The following is a 23433-nucleotide window of genomic DNA, read 5'->3' as shown; positions in this document are numbered from 1 at the left end:
GCACAAGACAGTTTGAACCCATGGGTGTTGTTTCAGGTGGGGTGGGGAGAAATTAAAAAAAAATTTGGACCATTTCTCGATTTGTGCGTGTCATCCTTGCGCAGGGGCCATGCTAATCTTCTCTGTATCGTTCCAATTTTATCGGATGTCCCCGAAGGGACAATATCTACTCTCTTGCTTTAGCATATAAAGAGTAAAGATTATTCAAGGACTGACAGTGTGGGACTAAAAGATTGGTTTTGATGGCTTATAAACTCTTGAGCTGGGACGGCCTACTTCAGTAGTTGGGTTTCACGAGTGTGGGTGTGGCCTGATTCATGAATAAGAAATTCTGTGGTCGCTCTACATTTGGCTGTGGCACGCCCATTCCAATTGCAACCCCATTGCTTGGACAATCTTTTCTAGTTTTAAATAAGTCTCCATTTTTACTTTATTTTTGTTTTGTTAAGTAGTCTCCATTTTTACTTCTTGTAGCAACACACATATTTTTCAACAAAAAAAAACACAGACATGGGGTCAAATAAGCAACTGTTACATGACCAAAGTACCCTTCAAAATTAATGCAAGAAAATTAGAATAAAAATAAAATATGTGGAATTTGGTAGGAATCATGAATCCTTGGTCTGTTTGGCTACCAAGAATCCTAGGACTCTTGAATCCTAAGGATTCCTAATTCTAAAATTTGTATTGGACCAAAATCCCACCCTACCCCCTAGGATTTGCTAGGATTTTGGATTAATGAACCTAAATTTCAAACTTAAAATCAACAAAAAAATATTTCCTTCTACAAATTCATTATTTTTTTCCAAAATCATTATTTTTTTCAAAAATCATATTTTTTCTAAAGACGTTTAAAAATACTCAAATAATAATAAATCATAGGATTCTTAGTTGCCAAACAAGCAAAAAATTATTACTTGGATTCATGAATCCGTAGAATCATTAATTCCAAGGACTCATGAATCCGCGGATTCATGATTCCGCCATCCAAACACACCATAATAGGAAAACAAAGCAAACCCCCTATGGCTCTATGCCTCTATCCCAGCTTGCAGGAGAGTTCAGAGTCTTGAGAAATGTTATTTACTTTCAAAGTTTATTAATGTAATTTATAGATACCAAATAAAGTATATGCAGTTGTAGTTTGATGGCTTGCAGCTGCAAGGTACTTCCCGATTGACTTCAGAGTGCGTTATGATGGTCTTTAGGATACAATTTATCAACATTTTGTATCCTTTTACAACAATTGACCGTTACCTATGTACTCTACTTTTATAATATATGTTAATCTTACATATCGAAGATATATCATACTCCAATGAATCCGCCAAAAAGGAAAGAGAATACTTGCACAGTGTTTCTGTAGCAAATATCCAATTTGATAAGTTATCCACCATTGAAGAAAGGGAAGGAACCAATCCACATTTTGAGGTCCTTATATAAATGGGTCAATCCTAGTCTAACTTAACCATTTATCTAGAAGGAAAAAACTGACTGGGACAAACATCTTTTTTTAATATAAGACTAGGGTATATCCCGTGCCCTAGGGCACGGACACTTGTATCAATTAAACGTTACGAAATTTATTGTTATATTTTATTGAGGGAGAGAGATTTTTATTAGTTATTATTTTTTTGTTTATTTTCTCTTAAATTAGTTATTATTTTATTGAGAGAGAGAAATTTTAATTTCTTTTTTTAAACCCTTGAAGTTTATTTTGTTTCTGTTTTTCTTAAATTAGAATTTTTATTTCTAAGAAGGAAAGGATATTGTTTTTTAAATAGGTAACTTTATTTCTACGAAAGACTATATTTTAAATTTTGAGAAGGACTTCTAGACAATATCCTTTATTAAAAAAGGATGTTTGTCCCAGTCATCGTTTTTCCTAGGGTATATCCCGTGCCCTAGGGCACGGACACTTATATCAATCAAATATTAAAGAATTTATTGTTATATTTTATTGACAGATTTTTATTAGTTATTATTTTTTTGTTTCTTTTATCTTAAATTAGTTATTATTTTATTGAGAAAGAGAGATTTTAATTTCTTTTTTTAACCTTTGAAATTTATTTTGTTTCTTTTTTCTTAAATTAGTTATTTTCTTACTAAGAAGGAAAGGATTATTGTTTTTTAAATAGGTAACTTTATTTTCTTACTAAGATAGATTTTTATTAGTTATTATTTTTTTTGTTTATTTTCTCTTAAATTAGTTATTACTTTATTGACAGAGAGATTTTAATTTCTTTTTTTAACTTTGAAATTTATTTTGTTTCTTTTTTTTCTTAAATTAATTATTTTTTTTTCTAAGAAGGAAAGAATTATTGTTTTTTAAATAGGTAACTTTATCTCTACGAAGGGCTATATTTTAAATTTTGAGAAGGGCTTCTAGACAATATCCTTTATTAAAAAAGGATGTTTGTCCCAGTCATCGTTTTCCCTTCTGTTTTTGTTTCTTTTTTCTTAAATTAGTTATTTTCTTACTAAGAAAGAAAGGATTATTGTTTTTTAAATAGGTAACTTTATTTTCTTACTAAGATAGATTTTTATTAATTATTATTTTTTTTGTTTATTTTCTCTTAAATTAGTTATTACTTTATTGACAGAGAGATTTTAATTTCTTTTTTTAACTTTGAAATTTATTTTGTTTCTTTTTTTTCTTAAATTAATTATTTTTTTTTCTAAGAAGGAAAGAATTATTGTTTTTTAAATAGGTAACTTTATCTCTACGAAGGGCTATATTTTAAATTTTGAGAAGGGCTTCTAGACAATATCCTTTATTAAAAAAGGATGTTTGTCCCAGTCATCGTTTTCCCTTCTGTTTTATTATATAGATATTGCCTGGAAGCCCTTCTCGATATTTAAATTATAGTCTTTCCTAAAAATAAAATAACCTATTTACAAAAAATAATAATTGGGTCCTCTTAGAAATAAAACAACTAATCTATGAAAAAATGAAACAAAAGATATTGTGAAGGTTAAAAAAAGAAATTGAAAATCTCTATCTTTCTTTCAATAAAGTAACTGATTTAAGAAAAAAAGAAACAAAAGAAAATAAACAATAACTAGAATACCAAAAAATAACTAATTTAAAAAAAATGAAATAAAAGATATTATAAGAGTTCAAAAAAGAAATTGAAAATCTCTATTTCTCTCGCAATAAAATATTTGATTTAAGAAAAAAAATGAAACAAAAGAAAATAAACAATAACTAAAATACCAAAAAATTAGGGTATTCACAATAAATCAATAATAAAAATGAGAAGTCGTCAAATTTGATTGATAGAACTGTCGTGCTTTAGGGCACGGGACCGGATATATCCTAGTTTATTTATATTGAATAAATATTTAAGACATGATCTAACATTTCCCATTCTGTATAAAAGAAAGGTGTAATCCTTTCTTTTATCCAACAGGGTCTATAATTGTTGGCCTTAAAAACCAGCCCATTGTTACATACTCGATTGTCTTAGTTTCATTTAACAAATGACTAATTTAATAAATCGACCCCACTTCCAAGTTGCACGAGTGAGTGGAGGGGAAACCAGACACCATCCAAATACTAAATTATTTGATTTATTGTCGGATGGTGATTAATCGAGTAATATAATCTCCTTGATCAATAAGGTAAACTGTTTATATCTCAAATGGATATAATAACAATGAGTGTTGCTCTGAGAAACAAAAACAGTCTTTGTTAAACATTCTTAGGGCGAAAAAATGGTAGTTCTTGGAAGCATTTTCTTCTATGAATCAAAAGATAAAAAAAGAGTCATTCTGTAACACAAATTTGAATGTGTAAAAGGACCAAGACTGGTAGGAGTTAGGTCTAAAAGTGGAGCCAGTTTGAGAAACCTCAATTCTACTCATTTTCTTGATTGTATAGAAAAGGTAGTTTAAACCGGGGGTGTTTTTTTCGATGGGGAAAATGAAAAAAAAATTTGGACCATATCTCGATTTGTGCGTGTCATCCTTGCGCAGGGGCCATGCTAATCTTCTCTGTATCGTTCCAATTTTATCAGATGTCCCCGAAGGGACAATATTTATTCTCTTGCGTCAGGATATAAAGATTAAAGATTATTGAAGAACAGACAGTGTGGAACTAAAAAATTGGTTTTGATGGTTTATAAACTCTTGAGCTGGGAAAAACCCACTTCAGTTGTTGTGTTTCATAAACTTGGGCTCAAAACTTACTGAATGTCAATTGATTCATAACCGAGAAAAATTCTGTAGGCGCGCAAGATTGGCTCCAATGGAAATGCAACTCTAAAATTCCCAATTTCCCATTCATCCATAATTCCATATCACTTTTATTTAATAAAAAGCAGGGTTGGTACATGCAGAAATGACCTAGATTTTTCTTTAAAGAAACATCACATACATTAGGATCAATTATATTCATTTTACCATGTGATACAAATACTTCAAAGAATGATTAGCGCGTATAATTGTCGTGAAACATCATTTACATAAATGTCAATTGATACATTAAGAAGATGCATTGATCTCCTAAACTATGTTGCAACAACGTCTGGACCATAATGGCCATGAAACCTAACTCTAAACGTCTGAGAACTAGCTTCGATTTTGTATAACACCGTAACGGTTTTTATATTAATGTATTGAACTTTCTCAAAAATAAAGAACTAGCTTTGTCTATACACATTTATAACTTGGTAAAAAACAAGCCGAAGGAAATTGTGCATTTAGTGACTTCGATTTGGCTAATAAGTTAGTGAGGTTCTGAAATCAAATTACATGTGAAAGTAATAGTAGGATAATTTGTTCCCTATAATTAAGACATTAGCATAGAATATAAAGAAAAGATAGTAACAAATAATGTACTTCAAGACTATTATATAACTTTAGAATATACTCTTTACCAATTCTTGATTTGTTCATGTCATATAATCTAATGACTCGTCTACATAAAAAACGATCAAAACCTCTATGTCAACTTCTTTTATTGAGAGAAGAAATTTCTTCTTTAATTAATTTTATATAAATAAACATTCAAGACACACTGGAACATTATGCATTATGTCCAACAAATAGTTACCATATGTTTTGATAAAACTATGTCTCCAATAATTTTTTTGCCTTAGAAACAAGCCTCTGGTTTTGTATGTTCCATAGTCTATGTTTCATGTCTTTATGACTAATGACTAATAAATTAATGAATCGACCCCACTTCGAAGTTGCACGAGGGAGTGGGTGGCAACAAGACACTACCCAAATACTATCAAATTATTTGCCAATAATTAAGAAATTGAAAGGAACAACCAAATCCACCTCTTTATTTGATTCTTTACATAGAGATGACAATCTTACATGGTAGTTCTGATCTTTTGTCGGATGGTGATTAAACAACATAATCATCTTCTTTAATTATAATTTTCTACTTAAATAGATGGATTTTATAGCTTCTAAGAACTTTCTGTCTTGTCGTTTTACTCTTTCTCTCAATCTAGATCTATATGATTAGTTGACTTCGGAAGAATTACTTATGCAGTCATCAGTATTTGAGAAATGTAATTTAAAAGCGTCCCTCCTCTACGTGTTAATCGCGCATCTCTGCAAGACAAACTGTAAACTGTTACACTATCTTTACAAAAGGATACTACAAAATGCAATCTTTGTCTAAATAGTAACTTTTGGAGGTCTCAATTCTAAATGTTTTGTCGTTGCCCCCCTACTTCTACATCACCACATAGAGTCCACGTAACTCCCTTTCTACTCACTCCTTATAATCGTGGAAAACAATTGTCGTAAGGTATACAATGACAAAGAGACGAGCCCAACCATGTTACCCTTTTTTTCCATTAATAGTCATAAAGGTAACCGATGGATTTATAGTGTTTGTTTTCAAAACTTTGGAAGTCTAAATGGAAATACGTTACATGTGTTTGGCTTCGGCATTCCTATATTGTCAAAACAAATCTTATATATTTTGATGTAAAACTAACTGCTCAAGCTGTCTGCTTCGTTGATCTCACGTTCGACTCTCTCACGCCTCACCTTTTCCTTTTATAGTTTTTCTATGAGTAAATTCGGATATGCCTCCTAGTTGTAATTAGCTATGGTTTGTTTTATCTTTGTATTTCTTCATTTTGACTCCTCTTTTAACAGAGCAATTTACCTTTCAGTTTTTTTATATTGTAAATTCAATGACTCTCACTAACTTTGTTAGAGATATTTTTCTCCATAACATTCTTATGCCTTCTTATTATCTCATTTTCTTATACATATATGTATATGGGAGATGCTAGAGTTACAAAGTGGTTGAGTTGGTCTACTCGTGTTTCCTTAACTTCTTTATATCATTTGAATGTGTGTAAGACTTCTTATATTATTTAACAACTCATAAGGCAATAGTGGTTGAAATAGTTTTAAATGTAACGATAATGTACAAAAAAAACTTGCTTGAACGTCACATTACGATTTTTGGACGATTTTTGACTTATTATTACAACTAAAAGTGTCCCTACAAATAAAATTTTCTAGAACCGTCAGTTATGTGACTAAAAGAGTTTTGAATTGGTAACCTCCTACTTACAAAGTGTTAAATCTCATAAATCCACTCAAATTTCACATGTGACAGGAAACGAAAAATGTACCAACACAATAAATTTAAGAAATATTAAAACCACATCATTTGACTATAATTAAGTATAACAGGTACAAACCTTAGACAAAAGACTCCAAACCGTTTAACCCAACAACGTACGGCACCACTGAATCATGTCCAAACTTATTACTCCATTATTAATTTTCGGGTGTTCCTTGTGCTTCGTATATACAACCTTTGTTCGACAAGTGTATTGCATGCAATTCACCGAAGCTGCCTCATACTTGCCACGTCTTCTTAATATTGTGTTCTTTTGTCTTTTATGTTCCATAAATACCCTTGGACATTGTCTGAATTACATAATCTGTTTTTGGTGTGGATTCTCTTGGATTTTACTGCCTACCATTGTTGTTGTTCTTTTTTTGTTGCAATACCAATGTTCTTGGATGATAGTGCAAAATTGTGGGTAACAAGATATTTGGATACATGGGATCAGAACAAATTAGCATCCTTCCAAATTTCCTTTTGGAGAATCAGTTCTTTTTTACTTTATTGGACCAAACAAGGTTACAGTAGAATGAAAACAATCTCCTTTTCTTCTTTTTTTTTTTTTTTTTTTTTTTTTTTTTTTTTTTGGAAGTAGACTAACGTTTTATGTTAGTTATTACAACTCATCACACAACATTGATAATCATCTCGACACAACATTGATAATCATCTCGACGTGTTAATCGCTGAAATAAAATTACAATGAAAGAGGTTTAAAATCCAACAACATACTGATAAATAGACTTAAAGTCCAACAATTTTTTTAGAGTTTATGTCAACACTTTCAACCACTTGAGCAATCAAGTGTTGGCAAAGAATGAAAACTAATTCATGAATACAGATGGTGTTTGCTTTTGAAGAATATATTAAGAAAAATCAGTTAAAATTTTTCTTTTTTATTTTCGAGATTAAATTTTAATTACATTTGAATGACATTAATACTTCATAAATATAATATGTAATACTTCAAGAATTTGGATGAACACTATGACCGTCAATTAAAACATCTTGAAGCCTAAAAGTCGTATAAAAAACTTTAGGACCATTCTAAAGGGTCTGAAAGTCTATATATTCCTACCCTTACTTTATTTATTGTTTAAATATAATAATGAATTATATTATATTTTATACAAGATACAAATGTAAATTAAATATTTTATTTTTTTGATCATTCAGTGTGCTTTCATATATGAAAGAAAAAGATATTCTATGATATGATTCAACCCAGATTTTCAGTGTAAGTATTGGAGTGACGTTAGAGAATAAAAAAGTTTAGGCAGAATTTTAGATAGAATTCTTATGTAACTTGCCATGATTTACAATTAAATCGATCAGAATCATTAGAGACGCGAAGTACGACTAAACATAGATGGTGTAGTGATTAGTATGTGAGTACTAATATCAGACTAACTTGAAACACCAATTAAGACAAAACATATACTAAAAGTTTTGCCTAAAGTTTGTCCGGTTTGTCTTTGTTCTTTAACATCTTCGTCAAATACTGTATGGGATAAATATGAGAAACAGTCACCACCTAACACTAGGAGAACGGGGAACCTAGGAGAGGAGAGAGGTAGTCCCGTTTCCTTCTCTCTTTCCTTTCTACCCCAAAACCCTAAATCTACCTGAGATCCACACCTAAATCCAACAACAAATCTAACATAGGAAACTTAAAATACTCTGATCGAATTCACCTATCAACAAGAAACTCCTCCTGAACCCTCAAAAAGAAAACATTATTGTCTTTATACAACCAACAACCAAAACTAGGTGTTTCAACAAAAAAAGACAACAACCAAAACTAGGTAATCCTAAAATACCTTTCAGAGTTTTGCTTCAACCCTGAAGGTAGATCTACCTCCTTGAGGCGTAAGACAAGGCATGCAATACCCGGATTAGCAAGTGCAACAAAGAGATTACCAACATGGGATGCAAGCATACCCTATAAATAGTTCAGATCTACAAGGAGCTCAACTTATTCAGGGAAGTAATCTAACCTCTTTGATTTGCTCGGCCTATATAACTTAATTTTAAGTTCTTTTCTACTAGTCTCTGACTTAGACTTCTTTTCACTCTTAGTATATGTTTTTTATTTCAATATCCATTTCTATTAAGTGAGACTGTGTTATAGATCTGGTCAGTTAGAGCCCTAAAAACTTTACTCTTATCGTTGTTAAGCAAATCTAGGCCAAAAGTCATCTATCTTTCAGATCTAGGTTGTTTTAGCAGTCATGTGTACTCTTCATGGACATTTTGTTTCTTATGGGTTCAGTCATCTTCATAAATCTGTATCTCTATGTTGGCTAACATCCGAGTCGACATGTAAGCCACCACTACTTCATCAATCAGTTTCTGACTGACAGTCCCAGTGGCTGACCGCTTTGGTCTTTATTCAGACCAACGGCCTTCTAAGAACTTTAAGGTTAATATTAACTTACCCTGCGACCCAGGAGGACACTATATCTCGGATATTAATTTCCATCTCTGTCGCCCACTTTTTGCTTATTCATCTCTCAACTCACTTGTTGTTGATAACTTTTGAGTTTAGTTATCGAATAGATTTAACTCTTTATCCAGATTCCTTAACATTTTCACTTCCACCCTTTTTCGCAATTCATCTGCGATTATTTGTTGAATTAGCTTTGTATTTATACTCATGCTATGACAACGATCCCAACTACCATGTGTCTAACATGTTTCTACTCAGTAGAACACTCGCAGATATGATCTCTGTGTTTGGAGAATACTGGCGGGATAACTCTGAATCATCTTTTGGTTCTTTCTTGCAGACACTCGTTTCTTATTGGAACTATGGGTGTTCGTTTAATCCATCTTCAATATTACAGGAGGTAAGGTACAAGTTTCATCTTTCAATCAACGAGGAGGATTACCAAGATCAAATCTCATATCATTTTCAAGAAGAATTGTCAGACTTACAAGTTACAGAATGAAGAATGTTTTACAAATCAAAATTTTATTATGCAATTCCTCATTTCTATAATTTTATTTTTCTATTTAGTTTATTGTAAGCTACTATAAAGCTTAATGCTTTTCTTTCAAGGGTGCCTCTATAGGCGCCTGCATTAATTGCTGTAGGGGCCTCCCTCTGTTGGCGCCTCCCATACAGAGGGTTTTAGCATCAATTTAGTGTGTGTAGTAATGAAGAAAGACAAATCCAAGAAGCACTTCTAAGAATTATCATAGCATCAATTATTTCGATACCTGGTTCTAGGGTTTTAGCATTTGAAATATCACTAATTAATATTTGATCTCTTCAAATGATAGATCAATCACTTATTCTGATCTATTCAAACCACTAATCTCAAATTTGTTTGATCTTTCTTTCAAGAATAATAAGCATTTTAGATGGATTGCCCATTTCTGGAAGTAGAAAGAGAAAGAAAAGTATGAAAAAAGAAAATAAGAAGAGATGCGGGAGGAGCCTTTTGGTACGATAGGGGAGGCGCCAACAGAGGGAGGTCCCTACAGCAATTAGGGGAGGTGCCTATAGAGGCACCCTTCTTTCAAACAAAAAAAAAACACTAGGAGACAAAGACATTCAATTACTTCTTGTTTTTTATCTTCCCCGTAACCAGTAAGAAAATGACGCCCCCAGAATCTGTCCTGGTTCCGTAATTTACAGACAAGGACATGGGTTGTTTCAAATTAAATAATACTACCAATTTCTGAAATACAACCTGTCATGTTCTTTAACTAGCTAGGTTGGATTTACTAGACAAACTCCTGATCCTGTGCTTCCACCCCTTATAAATACAATCCTTCACCCTCATTTCTTCCTCATCAAATCAACAAACACCTCTTAACTTTCTCTCTCTCTCTCTCTAGATCTCGCTTTCAATCTCTCTCTCCCTCTCTCTCTACTAAAAACAATTTGAAGATGGGTATTTGTGTTTCTCATGATGTAACATCAGATGCAACATCAAAGTTGATTCTTGAAGATGGGGAGTTAGTGGAATATTCATACCCAGTCAGAGTTTCTTTCCTTCTTCAACAAAATCCTAATTGTTTTATATGTAACTCAGATGAAATGGAATTTGATGATCAATTATTAGCCGTTGATGAGAATGAAGAACTTCAACCTGGTCAACTTTACTTTGTATTACCATCGAGTAAGCTGAGATATTCTCTTCAACCGGAAGAAATGGCAGCATTAGCTGTTAAAGCAAGTTCAGCTCTTATGAAAAATGGTTCTGGTGTTGCCGGAGGTAACCGGAAACAAGTAGCTCCGGTTAATTTTATTGTGTCTGATCAGAGGATACCCAGAAGAGAAACAGAGACAAAAAGTAGATCGGTGGTGGCTGAAAAAAGGAGCAGAAGCAAATGTGGTGGCAGAGGACGTAATTTTACTTCTAAGTTGGGGGCAATTCCGGAGTAATAATATTACATAATTATTACTCTTGTAGATATTAAATTACTCCACTAGATAGAGATTTCAGATTTTGTATGCCCTTGGATTAAAGAGGGGACCCTTTCATATACCAATTGTATAAATATATTGCTCTTAAAATCTTAGGGAAAAATTGAAGTTTAATGAAGCATGAACAATTTCTTCCACATCTTTGTTTGTCCTACACAATTTCTACTTTTCTTTTGTTATCAAACTTTTAGTGGTTTTGTGATTAAACATTCATCCATGTCACTTGGCAAAGAAATATGTGTTGTGTGAGAAGGTCATTTTGAAGGAGAATCTCATGATCAATTAAACATTGATTATAAGATGCCTACTTCAACTACTCATTTTGAAGGAGAATCTCATTGTAATATTTTTTTTATGGATCTATAACAAAAATAAAAGCTTATCAGTCAATTTCATGATTGTCTTAATGAAGAATGTCTCAGAAAATCATCTTATCAAGTTATTTTCCAAATTATCTCACAAAAAAAAAAATTATTTTCAAAATTGAACTTTCGGTTTGATTCTCGTTCAATTTGCGGGAGGGTAATAAGAATAATTGTAGGACTCGAGTTAAATACTCCTAGTCAAGATACAAATCAAAAGAAATATTCTCATATATATTTCATCAAAAAAAAAAACTATTGTATCACTCTCTCTCTCAACAAAAAAAAAACTATTGTATTACTCTTCTATTATAAATAAAGCTTGAGTTTTATGGTTTTCCTCAAACCAAAACCTAAATCTTTCAATGACAAAAAGAAAACCATCAAAAGTAGTAGTTGGTCTTTTCTGTTCACGGTTTTTAGCTAGATCAGGCGACTGGGATAAGTATTTACGCGATGAAATTTTTTTTATAGGAAGTTATACTTCACTAGTTTTTTTTTTTGATGAAGAATATACTTCACTAGTTAGAACTAGAATAAAAACTGCAGTTCTGACTATAGGTTTTTTCTGCCATGTAATAACTTGCATCTATAAATCTCGGACGTTCATTTCTTATTTATGAATCTTAACCGTTCCTTTTTAACAGTCTTTAGAAGATAGATATTTAAAAGTCAAAATAACTATCCACTTCCAATAACTTCTCACATTATTTCTCTCTCTCACCTAAAAACATGATTCTCTCTTTCTTCTTTTCTATCTCTTCAAACAAATGTAATCTCTATTATTATTCTTTTAGAAATTTCAATTTATTACTTTTAATATATATTTTTTTACTACTTGAACTATTTGACGATAATCGCGTAACATGCGTGTAGAAATTTATGTGCCGTACGGACACGGGTTGTACCTTAGTAAATATATAAGAGATATCTTAACTTTCATAATATAAATCTCATGTTTACTAGACAAATTGGAAAAGGAAAAGAGTTGGTAAAATTGAGTAACCACTTTTAACAAGTAGATGTCAAGTTCAAAATGAATTATTAATTAAAAGAGAAGGCAAATCCAGATAGGTAAATATCTTACAATGCATTAATGGGGCATTGGTAGTATGATTATCTATTGAATTTTGATGTTGGATCAATTGAAATAGCATGGAGTTGAGCATGGACATTAGCGCAACTCCGGATCGAGTAGTAGAATATAGGAAGCCAACAGGGAAGATACCGAAGGAAAACGTCGAAGCCCTAGAGACCTGCCCGGGCGGTGGAGCATCTAGCTTCTAACTTACATATGTTTTACCCTAATTTTTAATATTAGGTGCATGTGTGGAGCTTAGCGCGGCCAGTTGACATGCACGAACGGGTGTGTATATATATATATATTCAATTGAAGGAGGGGAGTCTACCCACCAAATAATATTAAGTCAGCAAATAGTTTTGGACTTAGGAAGAACCTTCACAAATAAATCAAACAAATAAAAGTTGAAGAACCTTCGCAAAGAAAGATAATTTCTTATTCGAACTTAAACCTTCAATATGCTACCTACATTTTTTTCTTCATCAGCTTACTTCGATTTTTTGTTGAATAACTCTAGACATCTTAGATTTTTGGAGGAAGGCTTAAGCTCAGTTTCTAGGGTTCTGGAACTCTAGAACCCGAGCAATTTGTTGCTCTTAACGAGCACGCCACATTGTCTTGCTCTTCTTGCGTGCGACGAAATTTGGTCAGTCAGAGGAAATTCTGACACGAAACTTGAGACGAAATTACCATAAAGAAGGGGTATTCAAGACATAATGGAACGCTAGGCATCATGTCCAACAAACAGTTACCGTTTATTTTTACAAAAATGTGTCTCTAACGATTTTTAGGCTTACAAACATGCCTGTGGTTATTATATTTTCCATGTTCTAACTTGTCTCCAAAACATGGCGAATAATAAATTAATGAATCGACCCCACTTCGAAGATGCACGAGGGAGTGGGTGGCAACAAGACACTACCCAAATACTATCAAATTAATCAACCATAATTAAGAAATTGAAAGGAACAACCAAATCCACCTCTTTCTTTTGATTCTTTACATGGTGATGACAATCTTACAGTACAGTTCATTGTCCTGATCTTTTGTCGGATGGTGATTAAACAACATAATCATCTTATTTAACTATAATTTTCCACTTAAGTAGATGGATTTTTAGCTTCTAAGAACTTTCTGTCTTGTCGTTTTACTCTCTCAATCTAGATCTATATGATTAGTTGACTTTGGAAGGAGTTACTAATAGAGATAGAGAATAATTCAAATTGGGTATAATTCAAATTGGGGTTGGACAGTTATCTCATTAATAGGCTTGAAGCTCAACTCCCTAACTTTAACAAACTTAAGGAAGTTTGTTAAAGACAATTTGATGGATCTTTCAATTATTTCTTAACTCATAATCCACTGCAAATTATTTCTTAACTCAGAGAAATATAGATTTTAAATTAAAGTGAATTTCATAAATTCTAGCTAGCTAGTAACTAGTTGATTTGATTCTCATTAAACTAAAATGAATTAGTACAAGAGTATTTAAAGAACAATTACAACTAACTTTCTAACAAACTTAAAAACAGAAATTAGTTTCTCCCTCTAAGTCTTCACTTCCTAGCTCCTATTGGCTTGAAGCTCTTCATTCGGCCAATTATCTCATTAATAGGCTTCCTCTACTGTCTTTACAAAATATGTCACCATTAGAGAAGCTTTTCTTCTGCACACCTGACTATGACTTTCTCAGAGTCTTTGGTTGTGCTTGTTATCCTTGGTTGCGACCTTATGCACAAGATAAGCTTGCACCAAGAAGTAAGGAATGTGTCTTTATAGGATATGCTACTGACCAAAAGGGTTATAAGTGTTTAGACCCAACCAATGGTCGAATTTATATTTCAAGACATGTGGTTTTTAATGAAGAGCATTTTCCATTATCTTCTACCAAGTGTTCTAACATTGGTACTCCTGATAATTCATCCATTGATCATATAAATATGGTTCCCATTTCAACAACCTCCTTTCAACCTAACACACCTGCTGAGGAACCTCATCTTGTAGCTCCTGTTCATGAGGAACCTACTTCCCCTCTTCCTGCACCAGTGGTTACTACTCCACCTCCATCACCTATTCATGAACCTCCATCACCTATTCATGAACAACCATCCCCACCAATTGATCAGTCTCCTATACATAACCAACCACTACCACCAATTCTAACAATTGAGTCCATTCACCCAATGCAAACAAGAGCTAAATCTGGAATTTTTAAACCTAAAACATTTCTAGCTTCAACCAAACATCCTATTTCCTCTACATTGACCAATATAACTTTACCCCCAACACCAACTTGCTTTACCCAAGCTAACAAGATTCCTCAATGGAGAGAAGCTATGGCTACTGAGTTTCAGGCTTTACAAGATCTCAACACTTGGTCTCTAGTTCCTCCTTCCCCTAGTCAAAATTTGGTTGGTTGCAAATGGGTATTTAAGTTAAAGCAGAAGTCTGATGGTAGTATTGAAAGATATAAAGCCAGGTTAGTGGCAAAGGGTTTTCACCAAAGAGAAGGAATTGACTATTCAGAGACATTTAGTCCTGTGGCTAAACCAACCACAATTCGAGTCCTTCTCTCTCTTGCTGTCCAAAATGATTGGATGATTAAACAACTTGATGTTAGTAATGCATTCCTTCATGGTCATCTCAAAGAAGAAGTCTATATGACCCAACCTCCTGGATTTCAAGATGTTTGCCATCCTAATTATGTTTGTAAGCTTCATAAATCCCTTTATGGTTTGAAGCAAGCTCCAAGAGCCTGGTATGAAGAATTAGTGGATTCATTGCTAACTCTAGGTTTTCAAAAATCATTCTCAGACACATCTCTATTTGTTCTCTCGGATAATGGGATTATTCTATATGTTTTGGTTTATGTGGATGATATATTGGTTACTGCTAACTCTTCCTTAGCTTGTGCTTCACTCATCAAAACACTAAGTTCACAGTTTGCCATGAAGGACTTAGGTCCTCTTCATTATTTTTTGGGAATGGAAGTTAAAAGAGATATGTCTGGACTTTATCTTTCACAAACTAAATATGCTTTGGATCTCCTTCAAAAGGCTCAAATGGCTGATGCAAAACCATGTTCAACCCCACTGCCTCATAGAACAAAGTTAAGTCCAAATGATGGTGAGGTTCTTCCTGATCCTACCTATTATAGAAGCTTAGTAGGAGCCTCACAGTATCTTACATGGACAAGACCTGATTTAAGCTATTCAGTTAATCTTGTTTGTCAATTTATGAGTCAGCCAAGAACTTCTCATCTTTTAGCTGTGAAAAGAATTTTGAGATATCTAAAAGGAACCATTACACATGGAATTCATTTTACTAAGAGCAATTCTTTAAGTATTCAAGGATTTGCAGATGCAGATTGGGCTGGTAGTGTTTGTGATAGTAGGTCTACATCTGGTTTCATTATATACTTGGGTGGAAATCCTATCTCTTGGTCAGCTAAGAAGCAGCCAACTGTATCTAGGTCTTCTACAGAGGCAGAGTATCGTTCTCTTGCACACACTGCAGCTGAAACCTTATGGATTTGTTCTCTTCTGAAAGATTTACATTGCTTTGTTTCTATTCCACCAATTCTATGGTGTGATAATGTTTCGGCTTTAGCCTTAGCATCAAATCCTGTTTTTCACTCCAAGATAAAACATCTAGCTTTGGATTTTCATTTCATTAGGGAGTTGGTGTTTAATAAGAGAATTCAGCTATCTTATATCCATACTTCTGATCAGCCAGCAGACATTCTAACTAAAGCTCTTCCAGGACCTCATTTCACCCAACTTCGATCCAAGCTTAAGCTCCTTCCTCTTGCTTAGCTTGAGGGAGGGTAATAGAGATAGAGAATAATTCAAATTGGGTATAATTCAAATTGGGGTTGGACAGTTCTTATTCAGCTCCTATACACATGATCATGACATCTCAAGAGCTGTTTAGTTTGTTATGGCTGGACCGGTTCTTATTCACTCGCAACTCAGCTCAACCTAACTTCCTTAAGTTTGTTAAAGTTAGTTAGAGGGAGAACTAATTTCTGTTTTTAAGTTTGTTAGAAAGTTAGTTGTAATTGTTCTTTAAATACCCTTGTACTAATTCATTTTAGTTTAATGAGAATCAAATCAACTAGTTACTAGCTAGCTAGAATTTATGAAATTCACTTTAATTTAAAATCTATATTTCTCTGAGTTAAGAAATAATTTGCAGTGGATTATGAGTTAAGAAATAATTGAAAGATCCATCAAATTGTCAATACCTTGAAAATAAGGGTCCTTAACTGTAATTTTGTTGTTATTGTGGTAATGTAGCAGTAATTTTATTGAAATCACTAATAAAACAAACTTAAAATCTATTATACATAGAGAGGAAAATTATAAGGCCCAAAATTCGGGTCAAAATAGCAAATGAAGCCCAACCCGGAATAATAATGCAAAAAAACCCAAAATTTGAAATTACAAAACATTTATGAAAATTTCTGAACAAAACACAATTTGCTCTCAACAATTTTTTATTTGCTCTCAACAATTTTGTAAATGTATGAACAAATTTGTTTTTGTTCACACATAATTATATATGTTGTCACAGTTTTAAAAGTGTTGTAATAGTTTCAAAAGTGTTGCAACAGTTTAAAAATTGGGTTTTTTTACATTATTATTCCCGAGTGGGTTTTTTTCGTATTTGGGCCCAAATCTTGGGCTTTTCTTACATAGTTTCTTTATTTATCATTTAAGGAAGGCGTTGTTGGCCACAAAATATTTCATATAGATTAAAACACATTAGTTAAATAAAGTAGAATATATCTTTTGGAAAAATTATGAAAATAACGACTTAATTTAATGACTCAATTCAAGAAGATTTATCTATATAACAAATGAGCGAAGTTCTGCATGAAATGTAAATTGTAGCACTGATGTATTATTTTTACACGTAATGATGTTACAAAATTAAGTCTTTCTCTGAATCACAATTTTTAGAGGTCTCAATTCCAAATGTTTTGTCGTTGTCCCCTTACTTCTCCATCACCACACACGTAACTCCCTTTTTACCCACTCCTTATAGTAGGGGGTAAAGGATTTAAACACAAGGTTCCAACAATTGTCGTTAGGGCTTCTAATACATTCAATGACAATGAGACAATCTCAACCATGTTACCCTTATTTTCCATTAATAGCCATAAAGGTTTTATTTTCAAAACCTTGGAAGTCCAAATGGAAAGAGGAAGATCTAAACGGTTGGTCACTTTCTTTGGTGGATAGCCACCTGGATGGTACCCGTCATCTTGGTCTTGGTTTGGGGTTTCAGGCGTTTCGAGTTCATATTCCTTAGAGAATATGCTGACCGGTACAAAAGTTAACAAGTTCAAACATTCCATATTTAATTTTTGTTACTGGTTGTTCAAATGTGTAAAGCGCTCTACTGAAGCGTTAAACACATGTTATACCTGTAGTATAGTGTGCAAAATGCGAGAATTATTGGAGTTAGATCATTTTTATCTGTGACCAATCTATATACTAGTAGGTTGACTTTATATTTGTTTTTTCTTTTTCTTGAAAGTAACTATGTATTTGTTGATAACAAATACTTAAAACTTAAGTAGAGTTGTATAAGTTGAACTGTATGCTTTTGCGGAAAAAAAAAAGTTAATTTGTATCAAATTTCATATCTTTTGCTACATTGGACTTTTTTTTTTTTTTTTTTTTGTTGAAAATGCTACTACATTGAACTTATTATTATTATTATTAATTTCGGGTGTTCCTCCCTCTGCTTCGTAACTACAACACATGTTCGACAAGTGTTTTACATGCAATTCACCCGAGCTGCTTCAGCCACGTCTTCTTCTTTATGTACTACTACTGTTAGTACGTGTTTTATTGTGTTCCTTAAATGCCCTTCAACATTTTGTCTAAATTACATACCTAAGTTTTCCATCACTTCTTGGATTTTACTGCCAACTATTGCTGATGGATGATAGCGCGAAATTGTGGGTAAAAGGAATTTTGGATCCATGGTATGACAACAAAATGAGTGACCTTCCAAATATCTTTTTCCACAATCACATTCTTTTATGTGATTGGACCAAAATATTATAATAGAAAAGAAAATTATTCCATGAACTTGGATGATGTTTGGCCAACAACTAATGGTGTTTGAATTTCAAAAAAAAAAAAACTAACCGTGTTTGGGTAACAAGAGGAACAGGTGGTATCATCGTTACTGATTTTTTTTTTTTGTTGAATATTCGTTACTGAATCCAGGATGTTAAAGGTATAAATAAAATAAATTAGTTGGATTTTAGGCTTTTTGTTATGTTGGTAGACTTTAAGTTCCTTTGGTTGCTAATTTAACTTACACGGTTATCGTATTCAGTACCAGTCATGACTTTTGAAAGTCTTAGGCGAACGTATCGACGGAGTCACACTTTTTATTGGACTATCAGTCTCTTTAATTGGTAGTTTAATTTAATTTTTTTTTTTATGAGAGTAGTTTAACTTAATTTGTTATCGTGTTTATCGCATTTTAATAATTTATCAATACGTGTAATAACAATTGTAGAGAAAAAGAAAAATTAGACAGACTCTAAACATAATTTTGATGTAGTTGCACGTTTTTTTTAGGGTTGATGAAATCACGAAACACAGTAGAATTATAAAAGATTTCTACGAACTTTGTTTCTCTTTTATCAATAACATTTTTAGTAAATACAAGATATAGATGAGAAACCATCTCCATTCACCACCTTACACTAGGAGACAAACACATTCAGTTACCTCCTTGTTTTTTATTTTCCCCATAACCAGTAAGAATAAGACGCCCCCAGAATCTGTCCTGGTTCGTAATTTATAGACAAGGACATAGGTTGTTTTAAATTAAAAAATACTACCAATTTCTCTTATACAACCTGTCATGTTTTCTAACTAGGTTGGCTTTTTAGACAAACTCCTGATCGTGTGCTTCCTTCCCCCCTTATAAATACAACCCTTGACCCTCATTTCTTCCTCATCAAATCAACAAACACCTCTCAACTCTCTCTCTCTCTAGATCTCACTTTCAATCTCTCTCTCTCTCTCTACTAAAAACAATTTGAAGATGGGTATTTGTGTTTCTCATGATGTAACATCAGATGCAACATCAAAGTTGATTCTTGAAGATGGGGAGTTAGTAGAATATTCATACCCAGTCAGAGTTTCTTTCCTTCTTCAACAAAATCCTAATTGTTTTATATGTAACTCTGATGAAATGGAATTTGATGATCAATTATTAGCCGTTGATGAGAATGAAGAACTTCAACCTGGTCAACTTTATTTTGTATTACCATTGACTAAGTTGAGATATTCTCTTCAACCGGAAGAAATGGCAGCATTAGCTGTTAAAGCAAGTTCAGCTCTTATGAAAAATGGTTCTGGTGTTGCCGGAGGTAACCGGAAACAAGTAGCTCCGGTTAATTTTATTGTGTCTGATCAGAGGATACCCAGAAGAGAAACAGAGACAAAAAGTAGATCGGTGGTGGCTGAAAAAAGGAGCAGAAGCAAATGTGGTGGCAGAGGACGTAATTTTACTTCTAAGTTGGGGGCAATTCCGGAGTAATAATATTACATAGTTATTACCCTTGTAGATATTTAATTACTCCACTAGATAGAGATTTCAGATTTTGTATGCCCTTGGATTAAAGAGGGGATTCATATACCAATTGTATAAATATATTGCTCTTAAAATCTTAGGGAAAAATTGAAGTTTAATGAAGCATGAACAATTTCTTCCACATCTTTGTTTGTCCTACACAATTTCTACTTTTCTTTTGTTATCAAACTTTTAGTGGTTTTGTGTTTAAGCAGCTGGCAAATTAATATATTTCCTGTGGAAAAAAAAACTCGCCTAATTCAAAGTCTTACAAGAACTAAGATATCTAGAATTTTAAGTTTATGTCAATATTATCCATCGCTTGTGCTACTAATGTTGGCATAACTTGCCTATTTGAGCGAGTGAGAATAGTTGAGATATACAAAGAAAAACTCGCACCATCAAGTAAACAATATGCAATGATGCGAGTATTTTTTTTGTGGGAATCTCATTAACAATATGGCAGGCCTAGTCTTGTAGGTCGTTATTTGTGAACATATAGTTATAGAGCAACTTAATACTATGTGTTGGAAGGTCCACTCCACTCGGCCAAACCGAGTGGACTTGGTCCAAATAGGAATCCTACTACAACTAGGATTCCTTAGGTATTAGGATTGTAATTTAGATTAGTTTAGGATTAGTTTAGATAAGTTTTGATAACCTTAAACTCTTCTTCATGTAAACCTATATAAAGAGGTTCATTCATAATGTAATGTACAAGTTGTAAGTGAATAATAAAACCAAGGTATTTACCTAAGTTGTTTTCTCTCATCACTATCAACCATCCTTCTTCTCGGCCTTCACCTGAAGATCTTCATCTTCTCAGTTGTTTATCCGAGACCATCATCTTCCTCTCTCGGTCTCTCGGCTATCACAACCGAGACAGAGTCTCCTTCACTCTCGGTTATACCCGAGCATCATGATGAGACGTGAAAATGTCTCATCTGAATATCTTAACTCGGGTTAGTTAGTCCAGTTCGAGCGGTTACTCTGATGATTTGTTTGATTTTCTTTCTCAGGTCTCATTTACGGAGTTCGATGCGAAAACATTGTGATAAAGACATACTTGAGGGGCATTTTGGTCATTTTAATGACAAGGGTATTATGGTCAATATTAGTGCTCATGTGAAAGTAGAGTTCAAGACGAACTTGTGGGCGAAAACGGAGTTCGAATCGGAGTTCAGATGAGAAAGTTAGCCGAAGTCAAAGATTGGAGTCAAAGGCGATTGACCATGCTCTAGATGACACGTGGCTGCAGATGGGGACGTTTGTACAAAGTTTCGGTACAATGGTCGGGCTATAGCAGGGAATTCCGGTGTACTTTTGAGGCCTGATTCCATGTATTGAGATGCAAGATACTAGTATGGTCCCGCGTGCTCCACACCGCACATGAAATGATCCGACGGCTGCTGGAGTTGTTTACTGAATCTGTTGGACTCCGAGATTTAAGGATTTTCTTTCCTCTCCTTCGTCTCTTATCTCTTTTAAATGGAAACCGTTTAACACAGTTAGAGAGAGAGAATAAAATGAGAGAAGAGATGGAAAGTGAAGAATGAAGAAATGGAAAGAAGAAGCCGAGAAGGAAAGAGAGGGAGATTGAGGGAGAAGAAAAGGAAAGAAATCGATTTGTGGATTATAACCGAGAAGGAAAGATTGGATAAGGGGAAAATCCTATCTCTCTACAAAAACAGGTCTCGGCCAAAGAACCAGGGCATCTCCGGACGGCTAAAACAGAGAGTGTAGAGGAGTTTCAGAATCTCGGCTGGGGAGCAGAGTTCTTCATACTTCTCCCTCTTTTCTCTTGAGCTTCATTACATATATTATAGAAAGAGAGAGAGGAGAAACAGAAACCATCATTCATCATCTCTCGCCCATTGATGTTATAGCCGAGAGCTAGAGAGAGAGAGAGAAATCTTCAAGTTTCTGTTTTTCTTTTCTTCTTCTTCTTTTAATTCCTCTCTTAGTGAGAAAGAGAGAGTTAGATAGAAAGAGTTGAGAGAGAGAGAGAGAGATATTGTAGAGAGAGAAAGATTGAATCAAATTTATAAACTTCATTATCATCTTCTTCTTCTTCTTTCTTTATCATCACTCGGTTATAATTATTAGAGAGAGTTTCTGTATTAATTAGAGAGAGAAAGAGAGAAGTTTGGAAAGATAAATAAAGAGAAAACAGAGAAGGAGAAGAAAAACCAGGGAAGGAAAATTATTTTCTCACCTGGAAATCGTTTCCGGGAAGATGAGAAAATAATTTTCTCTAAGGGTCTGTTTGGCAGAATTTTGGGAAAACAGAAGGAAAATCTTTCCCTAAGGCCCTGTTTGGTTCTGAAATAGTGAAAAAGTTAAGTTTTCTTCTCCCTCTCTTTACTTTATTTTCCAATTTCTTTTATTTAATGTCCATGAGTAATTAATTCTCTATCTAGGGTTTTAGATGAAGTTTCAATAATTATTCTAATGATTAATTTATTACAGTTTTTATTATTTTAACGATAATATCTTCCGGGTTTTTAGACCATCCATGGACTGAAAATCTGAGTTATACAAAGAACAATCGAATTAGACCAAATTAAATTGTTGTTAGAACTGATTATATGGATGAATTCAGAAAACCTAGACTCTCTCCCATTTGACTTCTCCCCATTTGAGTTTCACCTTTTTAATCGTTTTAATATTTTATTTATTTATTTATTTTCAAAACCCAAACCAAAATCAATTTCAAAACCGAGTTACTTCCAAGTTTTAGAATAGGTTTCACTTAGTCTCTGAGGAACGAACCGGTCTTACCGGAAATTATTACAACTTGACACCCGTGCACTTGCGGGTGTAGACCTATTTAGGGTAACCTTCTAAACTTGATGGGCCTAAAAAGTTTCCTAAATAGGTCTACACCCGCAAGTGCACGGGTGTCAAGTCTCCACTAATGATCAATTAAGTTCTCTCAGAAAAGTCTACTCTTCACCTATCTAACACTCACATAGCTAGTGCACAGACAACTTCAAGACTCGAAATTCATGGAAAAACCTTTAGCAAACGGATAGTCTGACAAACTAGACTCTATAACTATTAACAAGCAAAAACAACTAAACTCACATTTTCAATCCAAAATTTTTAAAATTTTGAAAATTTTTTGAACCCTTTTGAATTTTTGAAATAAGGACTTAGCAAAAAATTCATTCCCCTATCCCCAAACTTAAACCGAACATTGTCCTCAATGTCCTGAAGACTATGTAAAAATGATAGGATGAGGGAAAGATATTACCTGATTCGGAAGTCCTAAGCGTGGGTTGCCTCCCAGAAAGCGCTAAGTTTAACGTCTTCAGCCAGACGAAACAAA

At 33.3% G+C, this 23433-nt stretch overlaps 2 protein-coding genes and 2 non-coding genes across 4 annotated transcripts; 2 read left to right on the top strand and 2 right to left on the bottom strand.

Moving 5' to 3' along the window:
* Window positions 1-58: 58 nt before the first annotated feature.
* LOC147545297 (U6 spliceosomal RNA) lies at window positions 59-161 on the bottom strand. Its single transcript, XR_015224449.1, has one exon. It is a non-coding gene; the product is annotated as a U6 spliceosomal RNA (small nuclear RNA).
* Window positions 162-3932: 3771 nt separating this feature from the next.
* LOC147545296 (U6 spliceosomal RNA) lies at window positions 3933-4035 on the bottom strand. Its single transcript, XR_015224451.1, has one exon. It is a non-coding gene; the product is annotated as a U6 spliceosomal RNA (small nuclear RNA).
* A 6476-nt stretch (window positions 4036-10511) lies between these two features.
* LOC147545295 (uncharacterized) lies at window positions 10512-11009 on the top strand. The gene has a single exon (XM_086635816.1). The coding sequence runs from the start codon at window positions 10512-10514 to the stop codon at window positions 11007-11009; it is 498 nt and encodes a 165-aa protein (XP_086491942.1).
* Window positions 11010-19488: 8479 nt separating this feature from the next.
* LOC147545294 (uncharacterized) lies at window positions 19489-20224 on the top strand. Its single transcript, XM_086636485.1, has one exon. It carries the CDS (start codon window positions 19572-19574, stop codon window positions 20067-20069), a length of 498 nt encoding a protein of 165 aa, XP_086492611.1. The 5' UTR covers window positions 19489-19571; the 3' UTR covers window positions 20070-20224.
* Window positions 20225-23433: the final 3209 nt, after the last annotated feature.

This window comes from Eschscholzia californica, unplaced genomic scaffold (assembly GCF_041429995.1).
Source record: "Eschscholzia californica isolate CP2 unplaced genomic scaffold, dmEscCali1.0.p SCAF_4, whole genome shotgun sequence".
Classification (NCBI taxonomy): domain Eukaryota; kingdom Viridiplantae; phylum Streptophyta; class Magnoliopsida; order Ranunculales; family Papaveraceae; genus Eschscholzia; species Eschscholzia californica.
The sequence above is the reverse complement of the archived record's forward strand: the minus strand, read 5'-3'. Positions and strand labels throughout refer to the sequence as shown.

What these genes read in the sequence shown, in the direction of transcription:
- LOC147545295 (XM_086635816.1), top strand. Translation starts at nt 10,512, where the DNA reads ATGGGTATTTGTGTTTCTCATGATGTAACATCAGATGCAACATCAAAG.
- LOC147545294 (XM_086636485.1), top strand. Translation starts at nt 19,572, where the DNA reads ATGGGTATTTGTGTTTCTCATGATGTAACATCAGATGCAACATCAAAG.